Raw genomic sequence first — 26,761 nt, 5'->3', positions numbered from 1 at the left:
GGCCCGGGGCGCCATCACTTTTGCACACGGGGCCCGGGGGCGCCATCACTTTTGCACACGGGGCCCGGGGGCGCCATTACTTTTGCACACGGGGCGCCATTACTTTTGCACACGGGACCGGGGGCGCCATTACTTTTGCACACGGGACCGGGGGCGCCATTACTTTTGCACACGGGACCGGGGGCGCCATTACTTTTGCACACGGGACCGGGGGCGCCATTACTTTTGCACACGGGACCGGGGGCGCCATTACTTTTGCACAAGGGACCGGGGGCGCCATTACTTTTGCACACGGGACCGGGGGCGCCATTACTTTTGCACACGGGACCGGGGGCACCATTACTTTTGCACACGGGGCCGGGGGCGCCATTACTTTTGCACACGGGGCCGGGGGCGCCATTACTTTTGCACACGGGGCCGGGGGCGCCATTACTTTTGCACACGGGGCCGGGGGCACCATTACTTTTGCACACGGGGCCGGGGGCGCCATTACTTTTGCACACGGGGCCGGGGGCGCCATTACTTTTGCACACGGGGCCGGGGGCGCCATTACTTTTGCACACGGGGCCGGGGGCGCCATTACTTTTGCACACGGGGCCGGGGGCGCCATTACTTTTGCACACGGGGCCGGGGGCGCGCTTACTTTTGCACACGGGGCAGGGGGCGCGCTTACTTTTGCACACGGGGCCGGGGGCGCCATTACTTTTGCACACGGGGCCGGGGGCGCCATTACTTTTGCACACGGGGCCGGGGGCGCCATTACTTTTGCACACGGGGCCGGGGGCGCCATTACTTTTGCACACGGGGCCGGGGGCGCCATTACTTTTGCACACGGGGCCGGGGGCGCCATTACTTTTGCACACGGGGCCGGGGGCGCCATTACTTTTGCACACGGGGCCGGGGGCGCGCTTACTTTTGCACACGGGGCCGGGGGCGCGCTTACTTTTGCACACGGGGCCGGGGGCGCCCTTACTTATGCACACGGGGCCGGGGGCGCACTTACTTTTGCACACGGGGCCGGGGGCGCACTTACTTTTGCACACGGGTCCGGGGGCGCACTTACTTTTGCACACGGGGCCGGGGGCGCACTTACTGTTGCACACGGGGCAGGGGGCGCACTTACTTTTGCACACGGGGCCGGGGGCGCACTTACTTTTGCACACGGGGCCGGGGGAGCACTTACTTTTGCACACGGGGCCGGGGGCGCACTTACTTTTGCACACGGGGCCGGGGGCGCACTTACTTTTGCACACGGGGCCGGGGGCGCACTTACTTTTGCCCACGGGGACGGGGGCGCTCTTAATTTTGCACACGGGGCCGGGGGCGCACTTACTTTTGCACACGGGGCCGGGGGCGCACTTACTTTTGGGGCCGGGGGCGCACTTACTTTTGCACACGGGGCCGGGGGCGCATTTACTTTTGCACACGGGGCCGGGGGCGCACTTACTTTTGCACACGGGGCCGGGGGCGCACTTACTTTTGCACACGGGGCCGGGGGCGCACTTACTTTTGCACACGGGGCCGGGGGCGCACTTACTTTTGCACACGGGGCCGGGGGCGCACTTACTTTTGCACACGGGGCCGGGGGCGCACTTACTTTTGCACACGGGGCCGGGGGCGCACTTACTTTTGCACACGGGCCCGGGGCGCACTTACTTTTGCACACGGGGCCGTGTGATAAATGATCATGTCCTAAAATGGATACCGTACATTTGCATAGCTGCCATCTTTGGAAGGTCAAGTTTGGGGTAATGGAAAGTTCGCCATTATTTCCTATGGGAATTTTTTTTTTTTAAATGCGATTTAAATAAAATCTACATATCGGATCGACTATAAAAGTCATAGCACACCTGTCCCCACCGAGGGCTTCGAAACGCCGCCTGAACGGGGTCTCTGCGCCGAGCGGTTCGGGCCGCATTAATTGCGGAAAATGCGGAGAAGAATAATAATAATAATAAGAAAATATAAGAAATCGGATTACAATATGTTGCTTGAACCTAGGAGGTTCAAGCACCATAAATATAAGAAATCGGATTACAATATGTTGCTTGAACCTAGGAGGTTCAAGCACCATAAAAAATGTATATTGCTAGATAAGAGTGAATATTCACACATTACATTTGTTACATTTCTTTATATGCTGCTTTTGTTGTCTCTCTTCTAGAGACTCATAGTTTTGCATATTCTAAGGGTATAAAATTGGAATCTTTTCTACTGTTCCAGTCAGGGCTTCCATATTTCCCACTTTCATTTAGGACACCCCTGCTTTATGCCAACTAAATGTTTATTTTGGATTTTTTTCCTAAGCATCCAGACTAGAAGAATTAACTGAGAGTGTAGAAAGGATGTTTGAAAGTGTTTCCTTGTATTTGCAATGGAAAATAAATATTGGAAGCACTTTAAGGACTGAAATAGCAGCCTGTCAGATGGGATGTCCCAGTTTTATGATCAAAAGAAAGACTTGACATAGTTCTGTCCTGCATATAAAAGTGGCAGGTTTTAAATGTGTTTAGTCAGATCAAGATTTGCATAGTTTTGCTTCATTGACTAACATTAACATGACCTTCTATCGTGCAGGTTAATGAAATTTACCATGATGACTCAATAGGTGCCCATATAAATGTAGTTTTGGTGCGCATGATAATGCTGGGATATGCAAAGGTAAGAATTCTTTATCTAAGAAATCTAAGAAAGGCTCATATTATTAGAAAAGATAATACTACTATCAGTATGTTTCATAGAATATATGTTTCACCTTTTTTGGAGATCTTTGGGCTATGTGGAGTGTTATGGATTTGTTAGAATATGCCATGATCATCTAATAATTGGGAGCCTCACCTCCAGTGGCCAACAAGCAGCAATCAGCTCTTTCCATCATTCCTACAAACTTCAAGGAGAAAGCCTCATAAAAAATGCCAAATTCTCCATTATTCCCCATACAACTATCCTATGGATATGTCACATATGCCTGAGATGGAAATACCCCTTTTTCCTTGGAAATGCTCTTCAGTCTACGAGCAGCAGACTAAGGAGGACGAGAAACTGAATAGATTTATATATAGGGTTGTGGAGAAAAATTAAGCATAGCTTGTATTTAATTAATTAAAATCCCTGCACATTCTTGGCTTTGGAGTCAAGTGGGCGGTCCTAATCAGTTATTGACAGAAATCTCTAAAAAAAACTTGGCTGCAAGGCTGGCTACCAAGCACTAATTAGGACCACCTTCTGAACTTCTAAGCCCAGAATTACCAGAGATTTACATGAATACATTACAAGTTATAATGAATCTTTTCCCATAATACTATATAACAGACTGCTCAGCTATTCTGCTCCATAACAATCTGCTGTAAGCTCAGATGGCATGTTTAATGTGACGTGTTACTTTTCAGTTTAATATTACTGATGATTAACACATTTTCTTTGGCATACTGGCATTTTTTTCCTGAAAAATAACAACAAAAACTAAAATCTACAGTACATTTGAGATCAATTATTCTTTAGGCCTCATTAATATTAATAAAAACCTTACAAAGCTCCAGTAGATATAGTTCATAATAAACATAAGTGGTGCCGAAGAGCATTCATTTCAGAGAAATTGTAGGTTAAGTAATGTGACACCTAAGTGACCAATTTCAGTAGATTATCAATAAGACGGAGCAGAGGACCACATGGCTACGGGGTAAGACACTTTGTACATAGTATAAAACCATGGCGACACATAGTCTGCAGAGGAGCTGTAAACACTGTATATTAGAATATATATTTTTTTTTAAACTTTACTTGTATTGAAGAAATTGGTAGCAAAAGTTTACATGCCCTATTTAACGTGTTTTATTGAGTATTTATGCTACTACAGACACTTAATGCCAATCCTTTGTATGATACTACTGTACAGACTTTTCATACCTGACTGGAGATGAGATTTTAAAGCCATACATTACAATAGCAGCAATTATTCTTATTCTTACAGTTGTTTTTTTTGCTTTTTTTATGAACTGGGATACTATAATATAGTTTAGCATGTAAGATAACTGTAGAAAAAAAGACTTCCGTGTGTCCAAAAATCATATGTTGATCTAATGCCACCAGGCCAAAATTCTTATCAGACTGTATGAAGCCCACTGCCACTTTACGGCGAACCTTTCAGAGGGTACCTAGCCTAAAAGGTGTGGCGTTGTGTGCCGGTCACTTCCAAACTTCTGCAAGACCAAGCCCCCATGGCTGTTGGCCACTCACAGGCACAGAACCACATAATTAATGGCTGCCATACAGCACCAACATTAAGTATTTCTGAAGCTATGGTTTATTTTATTGTAGTGCTAACATGCTTTGAATCATAACTAAAAAAAAAATCGCATGATCTTTCATGTTTTTTTCACAGTCCATCAGTTTGATTGAAAGAGGTAATCCATCTAGAAGCCTTGACAATGTGTGTCGCTGGGCATTCCAGCAACAGAAGTCTGACCCCAACCACTCTGAACATCATGATCATGCTATTTTTCTCACTAGACAAGATTTTGGCCCTGCTGGAATGCAAGGTAAAAAAAAATAAATAAACTTGTTGTTTAAAAAATTACCATATTTTTCGGACTGTAAGATGCACCGGACCATAAGACGCACTTTGGTTTTAGAGGAGAAAATTAGGAGAAAAAAATTGAAGCAAAAAAATGGTCAATTCTGTACTGTAATATCCACTATCCTGGTATGCATGACTCTCTCATCCCTATCTTGGTGTGCATGGCCCCATCTTTATCCTGGTATGATTGGCACCATCTTGGTCCTGATATAAATGACCCCATCCCAGTCCTGGTATGATTGGCCCCATCTCGGTCCTGGCTTGATTGGTTCCATCCCTATTCTGGTATAATTGTCCTCATCCTGATCCTGGTATGATTGGCCCCATCCTTTTTCTTTTATAATTGGCCCCATCCCGGTCCTGATATGATTGTCCCCATCCTTTTTCTTTTATAATTGGCCCCATCCACTTTCTTTTATAATTGGCGCTATCCCACTCCTGGTATGTATGCATGGCCCCATCAGGAAAGATATAAAAACACAAAATATTACACTCAGATACACGGCGCTCCCTCGCAGTGTCCTGCTCCGGTGCCAGCAGCTGCTTAACGCTTGTAAGCAGCGCATGGCAGGGATGTCATGCGCTGCTCACAAGCAGAGCGAGCACAGCTGCCTGAATACTCACCGGGACCGTTCATCAGAGATCGCGGTGAGTATCCATTCCTCTTCAGTAGCACACCGTCTGCCGATACTTAAGAGAAATGAATATTCTTATTCGTTTCTCTTAAGTATCGGCACATGTGACCGCTGGCAGCAGCAGGAAGGCTCCAGCTGACACTGCGCGCTACTGAAGAGGAATGGATACTCACCCACCGCTCTCTACGATGAACGGTCCCGGTGAGTATTCTGGCAGCTGAGCTCTGCTTGTGAGCAGCGCATGACTTCCATGCCATGCGTTGCTTACAAGCATTAAGCAGCTGCCAGCACCATAGCAGGATGCTGCAAGGGAGCGCAGTGTAGATGAGTGTAATGTTTTTTGGTTTTTTTTAAATCTTTCCAAATGGATACCAGGAACAGGATGGGGCCAATTATAAAAGAAAAAGGATGGGACCAACATTCCAGGAACAGGGTGGGGTCATTTATACCAGTGATGCCAGAAAAATGAATATGCATTGCCCTCCACGCCCATGGGCATGGAATGCAATGCATATTCATTTCTCTTTAGCAGCGGGCACAGGAGTTAGCCGGAGCCGCCGGCTCCAGCCTCCAGTGACACGATGCTCCACCAAAACTGCAATCCTACCACAGCCAGAAACCATACATCCGGACTATAAGACGCATCCCCCATTTAACTCCACATTTTGGGAGGAAAAACACGGTAAATAAAATTTGCAAAAATTATCCACTGAATGAAATCCTTTGAGTGTATATTAGTATGATTAAAAAACATAACTTTGGTTCCTCTACAATAATTTGAGTAAAAGATATGTACATTTAAGTTGAGCTGTTTAGCAAGGAGTTTGGCTAGAAGGACTTGCGATGATCAGCTGAGAAGGTACAGCCAGCCATATTGTAAGCCTACAGTAGAAATGTGTTCTTACTAACCACTTAGCTAACTGGCTAACGATCTAAAGCATAGACTGGCGGCAACCACAAGGAAGCCAGCACGAAACATCACTTTAACTCCTCAAAATCCTACAGTGTTGCATTATTTTTGAGGATTCGATCCAGTGACCTGTTGCTTTGTGGTCGGTTCTTCTTCCTGTTGAGCTATTGCTCTTTTACTTCCCTGTACAAATTCTGAATCTTCCTTTGTCCTTATTCTCCCTTCGTGGTTTGCTCCTTTTGAGATGTTTTCCATTTTCCCAATTTTTTTTTGCCCTATCACGTTATCGGTGGGATTTTATATAGTATCACTTCTCTGCACTTCCTTGCTGGCTATATTTCCCGGTGGATGTATATTTAGCAATTACAGTGCCTAAAAGTAGTATTCAACCCCCTGCAGATTTAGCAGGTTTAATAAGATTCAAATAAGTTAGAGCCTTCAAACTTCAAACAAGAGCAGGATTTATTAACAGATGCATAAATCTTACAAACCAAAAAGTTACATTTTTATAAATTTTAAACATAAAAGTGTGGGTCAATTATTATTCAACCCCTAGGTTTAATATTTTGTGGAATAACCTTTGTTTGCAATTACAGCTAATAATCGTCTTTTTTAAGACCTGATCAGGCCGGCACAGGTCTCTGGAGTTATCTTGGCCCACTCCTCCATGCAGATCTTCTCCAAGTTATCTAGGTTCTTTGGGTGTCTCATGTGGACTTTAATCTTGAGCTCCTTCCACAAGTTTTCAATTGGGTTAAGGTCAGGAGACTGACTAGGCCACTGCAACACCTTGATTTTTTGCCTCTTGAACCAGGCCTTGGTTTTCTTGGCTGTGTGCTTTGGGTCGTTGTCTTGTTGGAAGATGAAATGACGACCCATCTTAAGATCCTTGATGGAGGAGCGGAGGTTCTTGGCCAAAATCTCCAGGTAGGCCGTGCTATCCATCTTCCCATGGATGCGGACCAGATGGCCAGGCCCCTTGGCTGAGAAACAGCCCCACAGCATGATGCTGCCACCACCATGCTTGACTGTAGGGATGGTATTCTTGGGGTCGTATGCAGTGCCATCCAGTCTCCAAAAGTCACGTGTGTGGTTGGCACCAAAGATCTCGATCTTGGTCTCATCAGACCAGAGAACCTTGAACCAGTCAGTCTCAGAGTCCTCCAAGTGATCATGAGCAAACTGTAGACAAGCCTTGACATGACGCTTTGAAAGTAAAGGTACCTTACGGGCTCGTCTGGAACGGAGACCATTGTGGTGGAGTACGTTACTTATGGTATTGACTGAAACCAATGTCCCCACTGCCATGAGATCTTCCCGGAGCTCCTTCCTTGTTGTCCTTGGGTTAGCCTTGACTCTTCGGACAAGCCTGGCCTCGGCACGGGAGGAAACTTTCAAAGGCTGTCCAGGCCATGGAAGGCTAACAGTAGTTCCATAAGCCTTCAACTTCCGGATGATGCTCCCAACAGTGGAGACAGGTAGGCCCAACTCCTTGGAAAGGGTTTTGTACCCCTTGTCAGCCTTGTGACCCTCCACGATCTTGTCTCTGATGGCCTTGGAATGCTCCTTTGTCTTTCCCATGTTGACCATGTTTGAGTGCTGTTCACAAGTTTGGGGAGGGTCTTAAATAGTCAGAAAAGGCTGGAAAAAGAGATAATTAATCCAAACATGTGAAGCTCATTGTTCTTTGTGCCTGAACTACTTCTTAATACTTTAGGGGAACCAAACAGAAAAAACTTTTCCCAATTTAAAAACAAATAAACAAAGAAATAACATTCTTTTCTGCTGCAGTGCATTTCACACTTCCAGGCTGATCTACAGTCCAAATGTCACAATGCCAAGTTAATTCCAAATGTGGAAACCTGCTAAATCTGCAGGGGGTTGAATACTACTTGTAGGCACTGTACATCTATTTAAATTGGAGGTTTACTTTGATGGGTAAACACCAGTAAGTTAATTTGCTTTCCCTCCCAGCACCTTTTCCTTTTACACTGCTAGGTTCTTTAGAGGTCTTACTTGTTCCTATTATTTTTGATACTCCTTAACCTTCACCCCTCCACCTTATTTGAATGTGTCTTAATTTCTTTCGTTTTATCTCTCCTCACACTTTCCTTATCCTTTTTTGGTAGTGTGTTCCGACCTCTCCTCTGGTTCCTCAGGAGGTACAATAAACTCATCGAAGGACTTTTAGAGAGCCAGGTTCGAGGTGGTGTTTTTTAGTGTGGCTAGAGCCTTTCTAACCTATACAGGGATCAGTTGGGTGTAAGAGCGACTTTTCCTGGTGTGAGTGTGAACACGTTCATAACACCAGTTTAATTTAAAAATGAGAAGACAACCCCTTTAGCTATTTAATATTTGAGTAAAAAACCCATCCTAACACAAAGTGTTTTTTGTCAAAACCAAAATTACAAAAGCAGAAAATCACTTGTGATTGAAGTTGTTTGAGTTTAATATAAATGCCTCTTTAACATTGTACTCAAGTAGGTTTCTTGCCAAGGGCCAGCTGAGAAACAAAGAAAAAAATATTGGCAAATTTAACATTTGAAATTTAGGTTGAACACTAACCACGCAAAACCTAACTTACTGCCTTCCCTCTAAACATGACACATAGGTGTTTGTACAGGGTTGTATCATGCTATCAAGACATTGACATATAGCTTCTTCTCCAGTTTATCAGTCTAGAAAGATCCTAAGCAGTAAGTGCAAGTGCTTGTTTCATGATTAGGAAATTGATACCCAGTAGAACCATCATGATCTTTAGTTAGCATTGTGAAAATTATATTTCTGGGGTTTATCAATATCCCGAGATCATGAGAATCATAAATGATGCAGCTACCAATGGGTCACTACCCAAATTGTATATACATTTTACCGACTTTTATGTATGTAAGGAAGTAGTTGCCTTGGTTTGTCCCGTTTATTATTTTACTATATTGAAATCTATAAAGAGTTTGTTTCTGAACACAGGATATGCTCCAGTCACCGGTATGTGTCATCCCGTAAGAAGCTGCACACTGAACCATGAGGATGGATTTTCATCAGCATTTGTAGTTGCTCATGAAACTGGACATGTGTAAGTTAAAATGCACTGTGCATGGTAATCAGTAATGAGTACACTATACTATATATTACATTCTTTATGTGATATATGAGAGTATATGAATAAAAAGGCAACATGACACAAAATCTCATTTTTATGTATAAATACATGTTTGGTCAATACAAAGGACTGGCACACAACTTTTTCCTTCCAAAGACCTCAGAAAGGACCAAGGGACTTTCATTACATGTGGAGGAAAGGCGATTCCAGCATCTAAGTAGGAAAGGGTTCTTTAGAGTTAGAGCAGTGAGACTGTGGAATGTCCTACCACAAGAGCAAGTAATGGCAGTTACTATAACAACATTAAAAAGGGCTGGATGCTTTTCTCACAATAAATTGCATCGTGGGGTATAAATAATAGTGACAGAGAATGAATAACTGATTGAGAAAGGTTTAACTTGATGGACCTGTGTCTTTTTTCTATCTACATAACTGTGTAACATCAATCATACAATATACAATCATACATAGTGTAGAATCGTCCAACATGTAGCAAACATAATTCTCAAATATTCACTTCCAGTTCAACATTTTATGTGAAATAAGTGTGACAGTTCCGTGTCTTATGTAAATGTGGCGTACTCAAGGTAGTTCACAAGGATGTTAATTGTGTACATATATTCTGTGTACATATATTACACATAAATTGTGATCACGTAATGAGTTCTTGGCTTATCTGCTCATTTTCTGTACCATTTATTTATTAATGTAGACTAGGAATGGAACATGATGGCCAAGGAAATAGGTGTGGAGATGAAACAAGCATGGGCAGTGTCATGGCCCCCTTGGTGCAAGCAGCATTCCACCGTTACCATTGGTCTCGGTGCAGTGGTCAAGAGCTAAAGAGGCACATACAGTAAGAACTTGTATTACCTGTCTTATTCCAAAAAGACTTTCACTGATGTGAAATGACTTTAACAGTATTCAAATGTTTATTTTTTTTTTACCTACCCATGATCAGTTGCTACAGTGTCTCCTTAACTACTAACATGAAGCCGCCGATGGCACCGAGGTCAGCTGATCGATAGGGATGTGGTATTAATAAGCATTTTGTGTATTTTTGGTATCAGTTCTTTACAAATAAGTATGATACAGCCTTATGTTAATATAAAGGGTTGACTAACACTAGTTTAAGCTAAAGTAAAAGTTATATAATTAAAGAATAACTGCACTTTCAAAAACTTGACACTTGATAGTGACATATCCAAAGTTTTGATCAATGAGGGTCCGAGTGCTGAGTCACTCATTAAAACAAAGGAACAGAAGAGCTCAGCTAAATGCTGTCATCCTCCGATAGACAAGGAAAGGCTCGTAGAATTTTTTTTTGTAGAGCCTGTCTTCAGTTTCTAAGGAGGCTAGGGCTCAGCTAAACTTTTCTGTCCCTTGTTTTTATGCCAAATATCAAAACGTCTTTACTGAAAACAGATGAAACTAACATGTCACTGAGATATCAATCACTTTTTGAAAATGTGGTTGGTTTCAATAGTTGTTTCACTGATTTTATATTGATCTTTACAAAGGTCATCAATATCAGGATGATGGGAGCGCAATATGCAGTACCCCCACCAATCAATCCTTTCCAGCAGATCTGCCCTTGTTTGCATGTATAGGAGTGAATCTTAACTTCCACACTACACAGTTGGAAGCAGCTGTGCTGTTCTGTTCCGTTACTGCGAACATCCAGCCCCTGTCGGCATTGAATGCAGCTTATCGAATGGGAGGTGTCGGGCATCGAACCACTACCTATCTAATATTGATGATCTACCCTAAGGATAGGTCATGGATATAAAAGTAGTGGAACATTTCTTTAAGACCTCATAATACATACTTTAAAAAGAGAGTCATACTCAGTCTTACACTTTTTTCATTATCTTTATTGTATTTTACAGTTTATATGATTGTCTTCTGGATGACCCCTTTGAACATGATTGGCCTAAACTTCCAGACCTTCCAGGAATTAACTATTCAATGGATGAACAGTGTCGGTTTGATTTTGGTGTGGGCTACAAAATGTGCACAGCTGTACGTTTTCTCTCACATTTCCTGTTCAGAAGTTTAAATGCCTGCGCTTAGTAACATATAATTATATGTGATATCTTTACTATGAAATAATTTGCACTGTTTTTTTCAGTTTCGGACTTTTGACCCTTGCAAACAATTATGGTGCAGCCATCCTGATAACCCTTACTTTTGCAAGACCAAGAAAGGTCCTCCTCTTGATGGCACAGAATGTGCTCCTGGAAAAGTAAGTTATTTGACTGTGTACATTCATTTAATGAATGATAGATTTATTTAATAAATAATTTGCTTTAGTTGCCATTTACAATGTATTGAAAGTTTTTTAAGAAAAAAAAATTGTCATAAGATCCATTGGTGCAATTATCAATGTAGATCAGTCACCTGATTTCACAATACAAACTACATACATAACTAAATCGATTGGACATGATGAGGCTGGTGTGCTTAGCTGGTAATTCCAGAATCTTTTTTAAAGTTTTTTTCCAGCTGATTTTAAAATAAGCATTTTTGAGTCCAGTTAAGGCTAAAGTAGGACTAATAAAGTGCTCATTTAACCCCTTTCTGCCATTGGGCGTACTATCCCGTCCATGTGACCTGGGACCGGGGGGAGCGCGGACGATCGTGGCTGGGTGTCAGCTGATTATCACAGCTAACATCCGGCACTATGTGCCAGGAGTGGTCACGGACCGCTCCCGGCACATTAACCCCCGGAACTCTGTGATCAAACATGATCGCATCGTTCCGGTGGTATAAGGAAGCATCACGCAGGGAGGGGGCTCCCTGTGTGCTTCCCTGAGAACCTCAGAACAACGCGATGTGATCGCGTTGTTCCGAGTGCCTCCTCCCTGCAGGCCCCAGATCCAAGATGGCCGCGGGGGTCCTTCCGGGTCCTGCAGGGAGGTGGCTTGCGAGTGCCTGCTGAGAGCAGTGCTGTGCAAAGTGTTAGATCAGTGATCTGACAATACATAGTGATGTCCCACTCTGGGACAAAGTAATAAAGTAAAAAAAAATTACACTGTGTAAAAATATTTTTTCAAAAATTCCTAAATAAAGAAAAAAGAAAAAAAATATTGTTCCAATAAATACATTTCTTTATGTAAATAAAAAAACAATAAAAGTACACATATTTAGTATCGCCGCGTCTGTAACGACCTGACCTATAACACTGTCTTACTAGTTAACCCCTTCAGTGAACATCGTAAAAAAATATAAAAAAACAAGGCAAAAAACAATGCTTTATCAACATACCGCCGAACAAAAAGTAGAATAACACGCGATCAAAAAGACAGATATAAATAAACATGGTACCACTGAAAACGTCATCTTGTCCCGCAAAAAACGAGCCACTATACAGCATCATAAGCAAAAAAAAAGTTATAGCCCTCAAAAATAAAGCGATGCAAAAATAATTATTTTTTATATGAAATAGTTTTCATTGTATAAAAGCGCCAAAACATAAAAAAAATGATATAATTGAGGTATTGCTGTAATCATACTAACCCGAAGAATAAAACTGCTTTATCAATTTTACCAAACGTGGAACGGTATAAACGCCTCCCAAAAAGAAAATCATGAATTGCTGGTTTTTGTTCATTCTGCCTAACAAAAATCAGAATAAAAAGCGATCAAACAATGTCATGTGCCCGAAAATGGTACCAATAAAAACGTGAACTCGTCCCACAAAAAACAAGACCTCACATGACTCTGTGGATCAAAATATACAAAAATTATAGCTCTCAAAATGTGGTGACACAAAAACTATTTTTGCAATACAAAGCGTCTTTTAGTGTGTGACAGTTGCCAAGCATAGAAACCCGCTATAAATAGTAAATCAAACCCCCATTTATCACCACCATAGTTAGGGAAAAATTATAAAATAAAAAAATGTATTTATTTCCATTGTCCCATTAGGGTTAGGGTTAGGGTTGGGGCTAAAGTTGGGGTTGGGGCTAAAGTTAGGGTTGAGGCTAAAGTTAGGGTTAGGGTTGGGGCTAGAGTTGGGGTTAGGGTTTGGATTACATTTACGGTTAAGTTAGGGGTGTGTCAGGGTTAGGGTTGTGTTGGGGTTGGGATTAGGGTTAGGGGTGTGTTAGGGTTAGGGGTGTGGTTAGGGTTGGGATTAGGGTTAGGGGTGTGTTGGGGTTAGGGTTATGGTTAGGCTTGGGATTAGGGTTAGGAGTGTGTTGGGGTTAAGGGTGTGGTTAGAGTTGGGATTAGGGTTAAGGTACCTTCACACGAAACGACTTTGTAACGATATCGCTAGCGATCCGTGATGTTGCAGCGTCCTCGCTAGCGATATCGTTTAGTTTGACACGCAGCAGCGATCAGGATCCTGCTGTGATGTCGCTAGTCGCTGAATAAAGTCCAGAACTTTATTTGGTCGTCCGATCGCCGTGTATCGTTGTGTTTGAAAGCAAAAGCAACGATACCAGCGATGTTTTACACTGGTAACCAGGGTAAACATTGGGTTACCAAGCGCAGGGCCGCGCTTAGTAACCCGATGTTTACCCTGGTTACCAGCGTAAAAGTAAAAAAAACAAATAGTACATACTCACCTGCGCGTCCCCCAGCGTCTGCTTCCTGACACTTACTGAGCGCCGGCCCTAAAGTGAAAGTGAAAGCACAGCGGTGACGTCACCGCTGTGCTGTTAGGGCCGGAGCTCAGTCAGTGTCAGGAAGCAGATGCTGGGGGACGCGCAGGTGAGCATGTACTGTTTGTTTTTTTTACTTTTACGCTGGTAACCAGGGTAAACATCGGGTTACTAAGCGCGGCCCTGCGCTTAGCAACCCGATGTTTACCCTGGTTACCCGGGGACCTCGGCATCGTTGGTCGCTGGAGAGCGGTCTGTGTGACAGCTCCCCAGCGATCAAACAGCGACGCTGCAGCGATCGGCATCGTTGTCGTATCCCTGCAGCGTCGCTTCGTGTGAAGGTACCTTTAGGGATGTGTTGGGGTTAGGGTTGGAGTTAGAATTGGGGGGGTTTCCACTGTTTAGGCACATTAGGGGCTCTGCAAACGCAGCGTGACGCCCGCAGACCATTCCATCAAAGTCTGCATTCCAAAACGCTACTTCTTCCCTTCCGAGCCCTGACATGCGCCCAAACAGTGGTATACCCCAAAATATGGGGTATCATCATACTCAGGACAAATTGGCAACAACTTTTGCGGTCCAATTTCTTCTCTTACCCTTGGGAAAAAACAAAACTGGGGGCTAAAAAAAATGTTGTGAAAAAAATATGATTTTTTATTTTTACGGCATAACATTATAAACTTCTGTGAAGCACTTGGGGGTTCAAAGTGCTCACCACACATCTAGATAAGTTCTTTAGGGGGTCTACTTTTCAAAATGGTGTCACTTGTGGGGAGTTTCCACTGTTTAGGCACATCAGGGGCTCTCCAAATGCGACACTGTGTCCTATCTCAGTTTCAGCCAATTTCGCATTGAAAAGTCAAATGGCGCTCCTTCCCTTCGGAGCTCTGCCATGTGCCCAAACAGTGGTTTATCCCCACTTATGGGGTACCTGCATACTCAGGACAAATTGTACATCAACTTTTGAGGTCCAATTTCTTCTATTACCCTTGGGAAAATAAAACAAATTGGATATGAAGTCATTTTTTTGTGAAAAAAAAGTTAAATATTCATATTTTTTTTTAAACATTCCAAAAATTTCTGTGAAGCACCTGAAGTGTTAATAAACTTCTTAAATGTGGTTTTGAGCACCTTGAGAGGTGCAGTTCTTAGAATGGTGTCACTTTTTGGTATTTTCTATCATATAGACCCCTCAAAGTGACTTCAAATGTGATGTGGTCCCCAAAAAATGTTGTTGTAAAAATGAGTCAACTTTTAACCCTTATAACTCCCTAACAAAAAAAATGTTGGTTCCAAAATTGTGTTGATGTAAAGTAGACATGTGAGAAATGTTACTTATTAAGTATTTTGTGTAACATATCTCTGTGATTTAAGGGCATGAAAATTCAAAGTTGGAAAATTGCAAAATTTTCGCCAAATTTCCATTTTTTTTTTTCACAAATAAACGCAAGTAATATCAAAGAAATGTTACCACTATCATGAAGTACAGTATGTCACGAGAAAACAATGTCAGAATCACCGGGATCCGTTGAAGTGTTCCAGAGTTATAACCTCATAAAGGGACAGTGGTCAGAATTGTAAAAATTGGATCGGTCATTAACATGCAAACCACCCTTGGTTAAGGGGTTAAATATATGCTTGATAACTTTTCAACATAGCTCATACAGCCATTCTGACATGGATTTACAAAGAATATCATCAGGTCTAAAGTATCAGTTAAACAATGTGTTTTCCGTAATTTGCATTGTGAAATATTGCATAAATAATATTAAAATGTATATATTTAAAGTATACATTAAGTAAGGTTGGAATGTCATGTTGTGGATGTCTCATGTGTTCCCAACAACCAGTAGCTCTCATGGATTTTTTTGAATATCATTCTTCATATGGTTCAATAGTTTGCAATAATGACTTAGAAACGTATTGCCTTGTATATTCTACTTTTAGCAATATGTTACAGTACGTAAAGTAGATCTTGCTTCTTTAATTCTTTAAATAAATAATAAACTTTCCAGATGTCTTATACACCTGATAATACATTTGATAGATTTTCTCCAAGTCACTAAATCGTAAATGCAACCATCTCGCCTAAACCCCAAATGATCTTACTTTTATTATAGCATCCCTTTTTTACCATGGTGCTTTTACACTCCAATAAGAATCTCTAAATGTATTAATATTTGACTGAGCTATTGGCAGTGTCATTCACTTAAGCAATCACTTTGCGAACCTCATCCTAAAATAACAAACCTTCAACAGATGACATAATGCTAGTGGCATCGGTAGCACATCTAACCTGCCAAATGTAGCCTCCTGCTGCTTTATTGGGGCTTTTGCCTGCCAATATAGGATGGTATTTTTATTGGTATTAATTATATGGGTATTCATATTTTTACAAGGATTAATTATATGACATCTTACATTTTTAGTACTTTTTTTTACATGGATTCCCGTATTGGCTCGCAGGAAGCTGGGAACTGTTTGGATTATTATTTTTGCAGATTTTTCAGTTTTTGCAATTCATATTTGCATGGTACAGTAGATCCATGCCTCATAATAATTCTATGCACCTAGTGATATACTCAGTACTACAGTATGATTCCTGGCATTGTAAATGACTCTCAGTGGTATACTACAACCTAGTAAAAAAGTGTGAGCCTGACCAGTAGACCACACATATTAGTACAGAAATAAGTTTTTATTTTAATTTTTTATTAGATTGTTGTATGATCTATAATTTCTTAAAACCTATAAATGTTTTGCAATTGTTTAATGATAAAAATTATATACAGAGTCAGCCAAATCCTAATCCTGTCAGCCATTTTCCATGACAGAGACAGCCACACTGTTCCCCTATACAGGTGCCAGCCACACTTTTTCTACATGTAGATACCAAACATTTGTATTTCCCAAGTACAGGTTTTAGTCACATTATTCCCCTGTGCAGGTGCTGGCCACAGTTTTCCCCTAGACAGGTGCTAGCAGTTCTGTTTCTGTGGTATAATTCTCAGCCTCATTATTTCACTGTGTAAATGCTGACCATAGTGATCCCCAGTAGAGTCAATCTCAATAATCTGCTGTGCAGTTGCTGGCCGCAGTGTTATGCTAGTATCAGAGTCAGCCACAATATACCCATATGCAGGTGCTGGCCACAGTGTTCGTCCAGTATCAGAGTCATCCATAATATACCCATGTGCAGGTGCTGGCCACAGTGTTCCTCCAGTATCAGAGTCAGCCATAATATACCCATGTGCAGGTGCTGGCCACAGTGTTCCTCCAGTATCAGAGTCAGCCATAATATACCCATGTGCAGGTGCTGGCAGAGAAGCTTCCATTTTGACCACCACCTCTTATCATACAGTCCTCCTTTTCATTCATGTTGTACATTTGTATATAGGATTATATTTAGTAATTTTATTTTGTTCCCTTCCCCCACTCCCACCCTACCTTCTCCCTATTTTCTTATTTCTGTACAATAAGTATTCATTTTGTTTCATATACGTATGAATTCCTTAAAAAAAATTGGGGGGGGTTTAAACGTTGGAATATTTTATCTTTGTTCACCACCAAACTATTAAAGACTAACAGACATTTTCATTTTTATTCAATAACTCAATAGTACGTGTTAAGACATATTACAAAGTTGCTTATTTTATGAGAGAAATCTGCTTTTCTCTCTGCCAGAATTGATCAGACATTATCAAAATTCTCAATTCTGAGGTAAAATCTGTATTCAATAAAGACATGTGATTACATTACTGACTGAGATAGAAGATGGCAGCTGCTACTGATAAGATTCTATGTAGATGGGAGGAGGAGAGTTATAATACAGGCCAAGAATCTTACCAGTTGAAACTGCCATCTCCTATCTCAGTAATTGGAATGTCTGTCTTCACTTTGGCAGCAGCAGGTGTCAGCTGATGGGAGCAGTAGTCCCATCAGCTGATGCAAGAGAAAATTTTTTACCTCTCATCACAGCTGTGGTTCACTCTGTCATTTAGAAGCTTGGGAACCGCGACTGTCTGACCGGCAGCAATGATTTTACCGCCGATCAGAAGCAGTGTTTGCCGCACTGTCAGGCACATAACAGCCTGGCAAACACTGGATGTTCAGGGCCCCCATTCAAGTGAATGGAGTCCAGGTTCGGGTTCAGGTCCAGGTAGTGTTTTGGTACCCGAACACGAACTTTTTATAACTGTTCGGCCGAACCCGCCGTACCCAAACATCCAGGGGTCTGCCCATCTCTAATAGTAACCTCTTCTTTAACACAGCAGAAGTGAATATTTTTCTGTACCCATCGTAATTTTATTGTATGAATTCCACAAGTGACATCTAAGGAAGGTCTGCTCTTATTTGTCAAAATTGCTTGCAATGTAGTTGATTTTTTTTTTACTTTAATTAGTGATTGTGTAACTTATACAATGACAGCAATACTTTTCTCCTAACCTTTCTAGTGGTGCTACAAGGGTCACTGTATGTGGAGGACCACTAACCAAGTTAAGCAGGATGGTAACTGGGGAGCATGGACAAAATTTGGATCTTGTTCAAGAACATGTGGTATTGGTGTACGCTTCAGGACCCGTCAGTGCAATAACCCAATGTAAGTGTATTTATATGACAAATGTGTCTTATGGACTTGTAAGAAGCAGTTGCAATGTAATTAATGTTTCTGTAATTCTACAGACAGTGAGGAAAATAAGTATTTGATACACAGCCGATTTTGCAAGTTTTTCCACCTACAAAGAATGGAGAGGTCGGTAATTTCTTTCGCAAGTACACTTCAACTGTGAGAGAAAGAATCTTTAAAAATAATCCAGAAAATCATATTGTATGATTTTTCATAATTAATTAGCATTTTATTGCATTAATTAAGTATTTGATACAATAAAAAACAGAACTTAATAGTTGGTACTGAAACCTTTGTTTGCAATTACAGAGTTCAGACGTTTCCTGTAGTTCTTGACCAAGTTTGCATACAATGCAGCAGGGATTTTGTCCCACTCCTGCGTACAGATCTTTTCCGCATCTTTCAGGTTTCGGGGCTGTCGGTGGGCAACATTGAGTTTCAGCTCCCTCTAAAGATTTTCTATTGGGTTCTGGTCTGGAGACTGGCTAGAACATCCTAGGACTTGAAATGCTTCTTACTGAGCTACTTTTTAGGTGCCCTAGCTGTGTGTTTCGCATCATTGTCATGCTGGAAGGACCAGCCATGACCCATCTTCAATGCTCTTACTGAGGGAAGGAGTTTGTTGGCCAAATTCTCGTAATACATAACGCCATTCATCCTCCCTTCAATACGGTGCAGTCGTCCTGCCCCGTTTTCAGAAAAGCAGCTGCATAGTATGTTGTTTCCCCCGCCATTCATCTCAGTTGGGATGGTGTTCTTGGGGTTGTACTCATCCTTCTTCTTCTGCCAAACATGTACAGTGGAGTTGATACCAAAAAGTTCTATTTTTGTTTCAGATGACCACATGACTTTCTCAGATGCCTCCTCTGGATCATCCAAATGGTTAACTTTAAACGGGCCTGTACATGTACAGGCGTGAGCAGGATGCCCTGCAGGATTTTAATCCATGACGGCATAGCGTGTTACTAACGATAAGGTTTGAGACTGTGGTCTCAGCTCTCTTCAGGTCATTGACCAGGTCCTCCTGTGTAATTTTTTGCTGATTCTTAACTTTTCTCAGAATTATCCTTACCTCATGAGACGAGATGTTGCATGGAGACCTAGACCAAGAAAGATTAACAGTCATCTTGTGTTTCTTCCATTTTCGAATAATTGCGCTAACAGTTGTTGCTTTCTCACCAAGCTGCTTGCCTACTGTCCTGTAGCCCATTTCAGCCTTTTGCAGGTCTACAATTTTGTCCCTTGTGCCCTTAGACAACTGTTTGGTCTTGGCTATGGTGGAGAGGTTGGAGTGTGATTGATTGTGTGGACAGGTGTCTTTTCTAAAAGTAACAAATTCAAACAAGTGCAATTAATACAGGTAACGAGAACAGAGTAGGAGGTCTTCTTAAGAAAAAATAGCAGGCCTGTGAGAGCCAGAATTAAAAAAATGCAATTTAATTATTTAAAAATCATAGAATGTGATTTTCTGTTTTTTTATTTTTTTTTTATTTTACATTCTGTCTCTCACAATTGAAGCGTACTTATGATAAAAATTACAGACCCCTCCATTCTTTGCAGGTGGGAAAACTTGCAAAATTGGCAGTGTATCAAATACTTGTTTTCCCCACTGTACACATGGCAATGATATAGTAACAGAATTCAAGTTTATAGTCCTGTGTTAGTTTCCTAATCCATAGGTGTCTATTGTCCCAATCCCTAGTGATCAGTGGTTTGACACTGCAATTTCTAGTGGACCTTGTTTTTGGTATCTAGTGTTATGGTGCCCCAGTCCCTTTTGTTAGGGACCCAAATCGATGATATATCTTGTTTTTCAGTTTATGATGTTGTAACTACTTCTTTTATCATGTAATGTCCTGTAATTTTATATTGCTGTTTTATTTTTAGGCCAGTGAATGGTGGCCAAGACTGTGCTGGATTAAATTATGAATATCAGTTGTGCAACACTGAAGAATGTCCTAAACACTTTGAGGACTTCAGAGCCCAGCAATGTCAGCAGAAGAATTCCCAATTTGAATTTCACAGTGCAAAACACCATTGGCTGCCATACGAACATCCTGATGGTATGGAGAAATATTATTTATATTCTTTATTTAATAGCAATATTTTACAGATGCTTTTAAAATAAATATGAATCGAATACAAGCTATTGATAGAAAAAATGCTGCCACTGTTTTAGTTTATAAAGACCTAATACATTCCTCAAAATTTAAATTACAACATCAACAAGAAAACATCTTGGAATTATGGAAATCACAGAAATGATAGACATGGTAATCATAAGCAAATGCTGAATGCTCTTGAGCACGCAATTCATCAAGATTTACTGCTGGCAGCTCTGCAATTGCCAACCATTGACATCCCAGATGTGCTCAATGGAAGACAAGTCCAGGTCCACTGTAGGTTTTGGTAGTACGTTTAGGCCACTCAAGCTGCTCAGAGTAGAATGAGCAACATGTGCCATACCTTGTTGAAAAACGGCTCCTGTTTAAAGAAATTGCTGTACCACTGGTTACATGACCAAATCAATACAGCGCCAAGATGTACCTGACATAAAGACTGCTGTACCTTATGCCTCCTCACAAAAATCCCAGGAGTAAGCCTAGTGTATTGATCCCTAAAGAAGGCCTCTTCATGGAGTTGCTCACATATTCTCACTAGAGAATAATCCATTCTGTATATCAAGTGGCTTTGACCGTCACATACCAAGCCTAAGGGATTAAAGAGTGACTACGTAAGGCGTTTGTATGACATTGGGCTCTGAGCCAGATGTCCAGCTACAGGTGTTCCATTGACCTCATGCCATGTCTCTGAAAGGCTATCATAGTGCATAGAAAGACTACAATGGAGGCTAAAATGAGTTCCTCTTTTATTTTGAATGCAATGACAGTCTGAGATTGGTCTGGACACCACCTGGGCAATTGCTTGCAGAGGTAACATACTGGCAGAGGTAACATGCTGAGAAGAGCTGCTGTGCTGGACAGCCAAAAGTGGAAGGATTCAGTGATCAGTGATGAGGATGCATAAGCTGCAGATGCCTCTTAAACAGACATTTCTTGAGAAAGGCTTGTTAGCCGAAACGTTGAATGTTGGTGTCTGTACTTACCATTTTTTTCTTGAATTTTACCATATTTTTGGATATAATAAAATCTCCTTGTCTTTTAAAAAAAAATCTATTTTGAGTGTCCTGGAGTTCATCACTTTCTATAGTTTTCCTTTTTCTCCTGAGCACCTATCTTTTTGACAGTGAGCTGTTATGATCCGGTGACTTTGGAGCCGCATGAACTTTCTCTGGAGTAGGTGGAAACTGTACTGACCGCAAAACCTGAACTAACACCGCAACTAGAAGTAGCCGTGGGGTGTGCCTAACAAACCCTAGACACCTCGACACAGCCGGAGGACTAAATACCCCTATAGATAGAAATAGGAATACTACCTTGCCTCAGAGCAGAACCCCAAAGGATAGGCAGCCCCCCACGAATATTGACTGTGAGTAGGAGAGGAAAGACACACGCAGGCAGAAAACAGGATTCAGCAAAAGAAGCCACTCTAGCTAAATAGGGAAACATAGGACAGAATACTAAGCGGTCAGTATTAAAACCCTTCCAAAAATATCCACAGCAGATAATACAACAAGTTCCACAATCTAACTAAAGACATGGAATGTATATCTGCCACTCCAGAGAATCCAACAAGACTGAGAAAATACTGACACAATCTAAGCTGGACAAAAAAACACTGAATAGCACAGAATTATTAAGCACACAGCATGTGTGCCACAGAAACAAAACCAGACACTTATCTTTGCTGATTTGGCAGAAGGCAGAAGGAACCAAACCAGGACCAAAACCTCCCAACAACCATGGACAACTGGCAAGGACTAATGAATCCTGCACGCCTAAATACCCCAGTCAGAACTGCAATCAGCAGATACACCTGACCAGGACTGCAACTCAGGGGCAACTGCATTACCACCTACAACCACCGGAGGGAGCCCAAAAGCAGAATTCACAACAGTGAGCACCCCTTATTCCATTGACACCACCTGGAAAATGCCATGAAGAGGACATCACGATGTGTATTTACAATGTGTAATGTACGGTACATCTCTAGTCTTCATTCCAGGTACACTAACAGATTGGAGTTACATTGATTTGGTGCTAAAACCAGTGGTATGGCCATTTGCCCAAAGTTTATTTACTTATTCATTTTTTTTGCTTACTGTTATAGCGTCATTAATTCCACAGCACTTTACAGACATCATCATGAGTTGTCACCATTGGGGCTCACAATCTAACTTCCCAATCAGTATGTCTTTGAAGTGTGTGAGGAAAACAGAGCACCCAGAAGAAAACCACACAACACACATGCAAACTTCTGTTCTAGGAGCTGTTTTCAATCACGTCAACACCAGGTCGCATGTTTTTCGTGCTGCTGTGACCAGCCTGCATGGCCTTAACAAAATAGCATAGCATGTATAATCTGTGAACATCAAGGACATGTGAAACCATTGGGTGGCAATTACAAAATGCGCTGCCAGCAGCGGATCTTGATGATTTGTGTGATGTAGTGCATTCAGCTTGACAGAACAGCCCTCATCCATTACTAACCTCACTTATAACTTGCCAATGTAAGTAAGGGTGTATATTTCTTCATGTGGTCCTCATACTCGATTTTGAATAAATCGAGATGTTTTTAAAGCTTTGTTTCCATTTTTCACCATCTACATATCATTAAGTTGTATATTGATCCGGTGATTTTCATAATTCAAAAGATTTCCCTCTTGGTTTTGCAATTTCAATGTTAAGGAGTGTAGTACAGTTTAACCTTTTGAATTGCTGAGTTTGGCAGATCAGGGAGTGTTCCAATATTTTAACTTATTAACTGCAAAGTATATCTTTACTTAAAGTTTATTCCATGTAATAAATTAATGATTTATGGACGTCTGAGAGACTCCATGTTTATCTGTTTCCCTTACAATTTCACTGGTGTGCTTTTATTGAGGAGACTTATAGATCTTGTTAATAAACTGCAAACAATATGTGATTACTTAGATGTAGTTTTGTCCCCTTGGTAGTTTCAGCTCTGCAGCTTTGAATAGTTGAAAATGGTCAATACTAGTTACTAATATTGTCATAGTTAAGTAGTTTTCCTATTTCTTTAGAATCAACGCCTAAGGGTAATTTCACAGTGGACGTTATTGCTACTTTTTTTCTGCAGCAAAACCTGATCTTGGCAGGAAAGAAGCTGCGTCAAAAACGCAGGTGTAGGTTTTTTGTTGCGTATTTGGTGCATTTTTTTTTCTTTGTCCATGCTAATGTCCTTGGATTTTCAGCAGCAAAAATGCTGCTGCGTTTTTTTCAACACCCATTCAAGTCAATGGGTGGAAAAACGCAGCAAAAACGCTGAAAGAAGTGACGTGCTGTATGTCCAAAAAACGCAGCAAAGCACAAAATACTGATCAAACAAAAAACCAATGTGTGTGCATGAGATTTCTGAAATCTCATAGGCTTTGCTGATATTGTAAAAAGCAGCTGAAAATTAGCATAAAGAAAGCCCTGTGTGAGCTTACCCTAATAGTTCTTGATTTTTATGTAGCTATTAGTCTATGAGAGGTGGTTGAACAATTTAGTAGCAATTTAGTTAACACATAATTCTTGTTTTGGATCGGTTTTGTTAGGTTGTGCTTTTCAGAATGGATAGAAAAATGGCACATCTTAAGCTCCTACCAGTGGCCGTAACTGAGGAGAAGTCTCCTGATATGTTTTGCTTGACTGAGACATACAGAAGAGTTGAATATACTGTATGTGATTAGACCTATTTCTCTCAGTAGTCTCCCATTAAGACTAATCTCCAGATATTTATCTATTTTACTCGCTTATAAAGCATCATTAACATCCTCACCACTTTGCAGACATCATCACAGTCCTCACTGGGGTACACAATTTAAATTCCCTATCAGTATGTCGTAGTGAGTGAGGATATCCAAACAAACAAGGGGAGAACATACACACTCCTTACAGAAGTTTTCCTTGGTCCTTGGTGGGATTTGAACCCATGACCCCAGCAAGGCTACAATATTAACCACTGAGCTACTGTAGTGCTCAGGATATTCTAGCTGTCACCTTCAGCTTTGGTCTTGGAACTCTTGTCAATGATGGTCTGATAGACCTACATATAGCAGACAATTCGACTTTCTTCAAAATACTCCTTTAATTATACAAACTGAATCAGAAGTTACAGTCCACACAATCAGCATTGGGCAGCATTGAGCAAAACAGTTGAGTCATTTGAGAATATTAGCGACTATGCCTATACTGCCAAACTTAGTGAAGAAATGAGTCTAGAGTCCTAGAAGTGTTGAAGCTGCATCATCTTATTATGATATTAATTAGACTTTTTTTTGGATGGTAACAGTTTTAATTAAGACATTTCAGCTTAAGCATGATGTCTCCATTGGAAAAAAAAATATGCAATTAGTTCACCTTCAAAAAGAAGAAAACGGTCTGTATTGACAATTATTCTAGATGCTACATTGAAAGTTAAAATCCCAACCAAAAGCATGTTGGTGGTTCTTCATCAAAACTTTAAAGGAGTTATCCAACCCTGAAATACTTTTTAGCATCCCTACATCTTTCTAAATCCTAATGGTGAGTAATGTACTCATCACTAGAATTCGGCTCCACTTACTGGTATCACAAGACCACAAGTATGCGATTTGCATAGTTGCAGTCACTGCCGACTGGAATCTCAGCTGCTTCTCAGTAGGATATTGTGAAAATCAATATAGCCATTTGAGCAAATAGGTTCCCATGAGGGCTTGTCCAGAGAAAGCCAGTTGTTACCTATCCACAGGTTAGGTGCTAATTTGCTGATTCTGTAGTGTCTGACTGCTGGGACTTGCACTGATCACCAGATTGAGGATTTTTTTTCCTGTTACAAAGTGGCGTGGTAGGTTAATTCTCTATGGGGCTGTATAGTACCACTTGGTCGAGGATGCACACCATTCTAACGTTTATAAAAGTGTCTTGTTCTGCTGATGATTTCGGGTCCCAGCGGTTGTACCCCCTCTGGTCAACAAATTATCAAGTATCCTCTAGATAGGTGATAACATGTTTTCACCTGACAACCCCTTTAATTACATTTGTCCATATAAAAAAGAGTAATGTAACATGTTTTTAGTTTTCTTTGTGGTCATGAAGTCGCATCTCCAAACATATTTCATTGCCAGAGAAAGACATCTAATATTTGCATAAAGCAATGCACTTTTAATTGTGGTTGGAAACTAACCTTGGAAGACCTTGTAAAAATTAAGAGTTGCCAAGATTCCTGTAACATTTTCAGTGCTGATCAGGTATTTGTATACCATGTACCAAGCAAGCTAGATGGATATAATGTCCTAGAGTCAACAGCATAGCACCATGGATGGTAATTTGGAACAGCTGTCAGAAAACAAAAATACCACAATCTTTAACAAAATACACTAGATGGATGTTATTACCAGTTAGGGACATTAAGAGTGCTGAGTGGAACGTTCTTCATAAGAGTCATTAGATCTTAATATGATGTCAGAGAAAATGAATGTTGATGCCCATGATTAGCCAGCAAAGGTATTTAGAAGCTCTCATATGATGATGTTATAACATGTGAATCAATTACCAATTTGGCTAACAGAGAATAGCTATGCCATATATAAATACATGTAAAAAATTACAAATCTATAGCATATTATGGTACTGTGAGGTCTGTAACAATCTGCTAGTGTAAGTTACGGATAGAACTGTTATTTTGTAATACAAGCTCATGTTGTTTCATAGATGAATGTTCGTTTTTATCTAGTTTTTATGAAAATTGTTCAGTGTATGGAAAAGCAATAGGTAGTATAGCTACCAATAACAAGTGTAACATTTAAAGGGAATCTATTAAAACTGTAGAAAAAGACATGGACATGGAGTGCACATCCAAAAGTCATATGTTGATCTAATGCCACCAGACAAAAATTTACAAAACCGAACCCGAGGTACTTTAATGTAACATTCTGATCAAACTGTCTGAAGCCCACTGCCACTTCACAGCGAACCACTCAGGGGTACATAACTTTTAATAGCCTTAAGGCTGTGTGCACATGTTGCGGATTTTTTTGCATTTTTTTTGCGTTTTTTTGCTATAAAAACGCATAAAAACCGCATACATTATGCATCCCATCATTTAGAATGCATTCCGCAATTTTTGTGTGCATGATGCGTTTTTTTTTCAGAAAAAAACCGCATCGCATTAAAAAACGCATCGTGTTCATTATTTTT

General features: G+C 41.0%; 1 protein-coding gene across 2 annotated transcripts in view; it reads left to right on the top strand.

The window, feature by feature from the left end:
* Positions 1-26,761, top strand: part of ADAMTS3 (ADAM metallopeptidase with thrombospondin type 1 motif 3) — a 314,479-nt gene that overhangs the window by 209,494 nt on the left and 78,224 nt on the right. For both annotated transcript variants that reach the window (XM_077276828.1, XM_077276837.1), the window contains exons 6-13: positions 2,578-2,661; positions 4,382-4,538; positions 9,089-9,194; positions 9,934-10,077; positions 11,111-11,243; positions 11,353-11,466; positions 18,286-18,431; positions 20,346-20,521. In XM_077276828.1, coding sequence (XP_077132943.1) covers positions 2,578-2,661; positions 4,382-4,538; positions 9,089-9,194; positions 9,934-10,077; positions 11,111-11,243; positions 11,353-11,466; positions 18,286-18,431; positions 20,346-20,521 — 1,060 coding nt within the window. The remainder of the gene's footprint in view (positions 1-2,577; positions 2,662-4,381; positions 4,539-9,088; positions 9,195-9,933; positions 10,078-11,110; positions 11,244-11,352; positions 11,467-18,285; positions 18,432-20,345; positions 20,522-26,761) is intronic.

Source organism: Ranitomeya variabilis, chromosome 1 (genome assembly GCF_051348905.1).
Source record: "Ranitomeya variabilis isolate aRanVar5 chromosome 1, aRanVar5.hap1, whole genome shotgun sequence".
Classification (NCBI taxonomy): domain Eukaryota; kingdom Metazoa; phylum Chordata; class Amphibia; order Anura; family Dendrobatidae; genus Ranitomeya; species Ranitomeya variabilis.
This window is presented reverse-complemented; position numbering and strand designations above follow the sequence as displayed.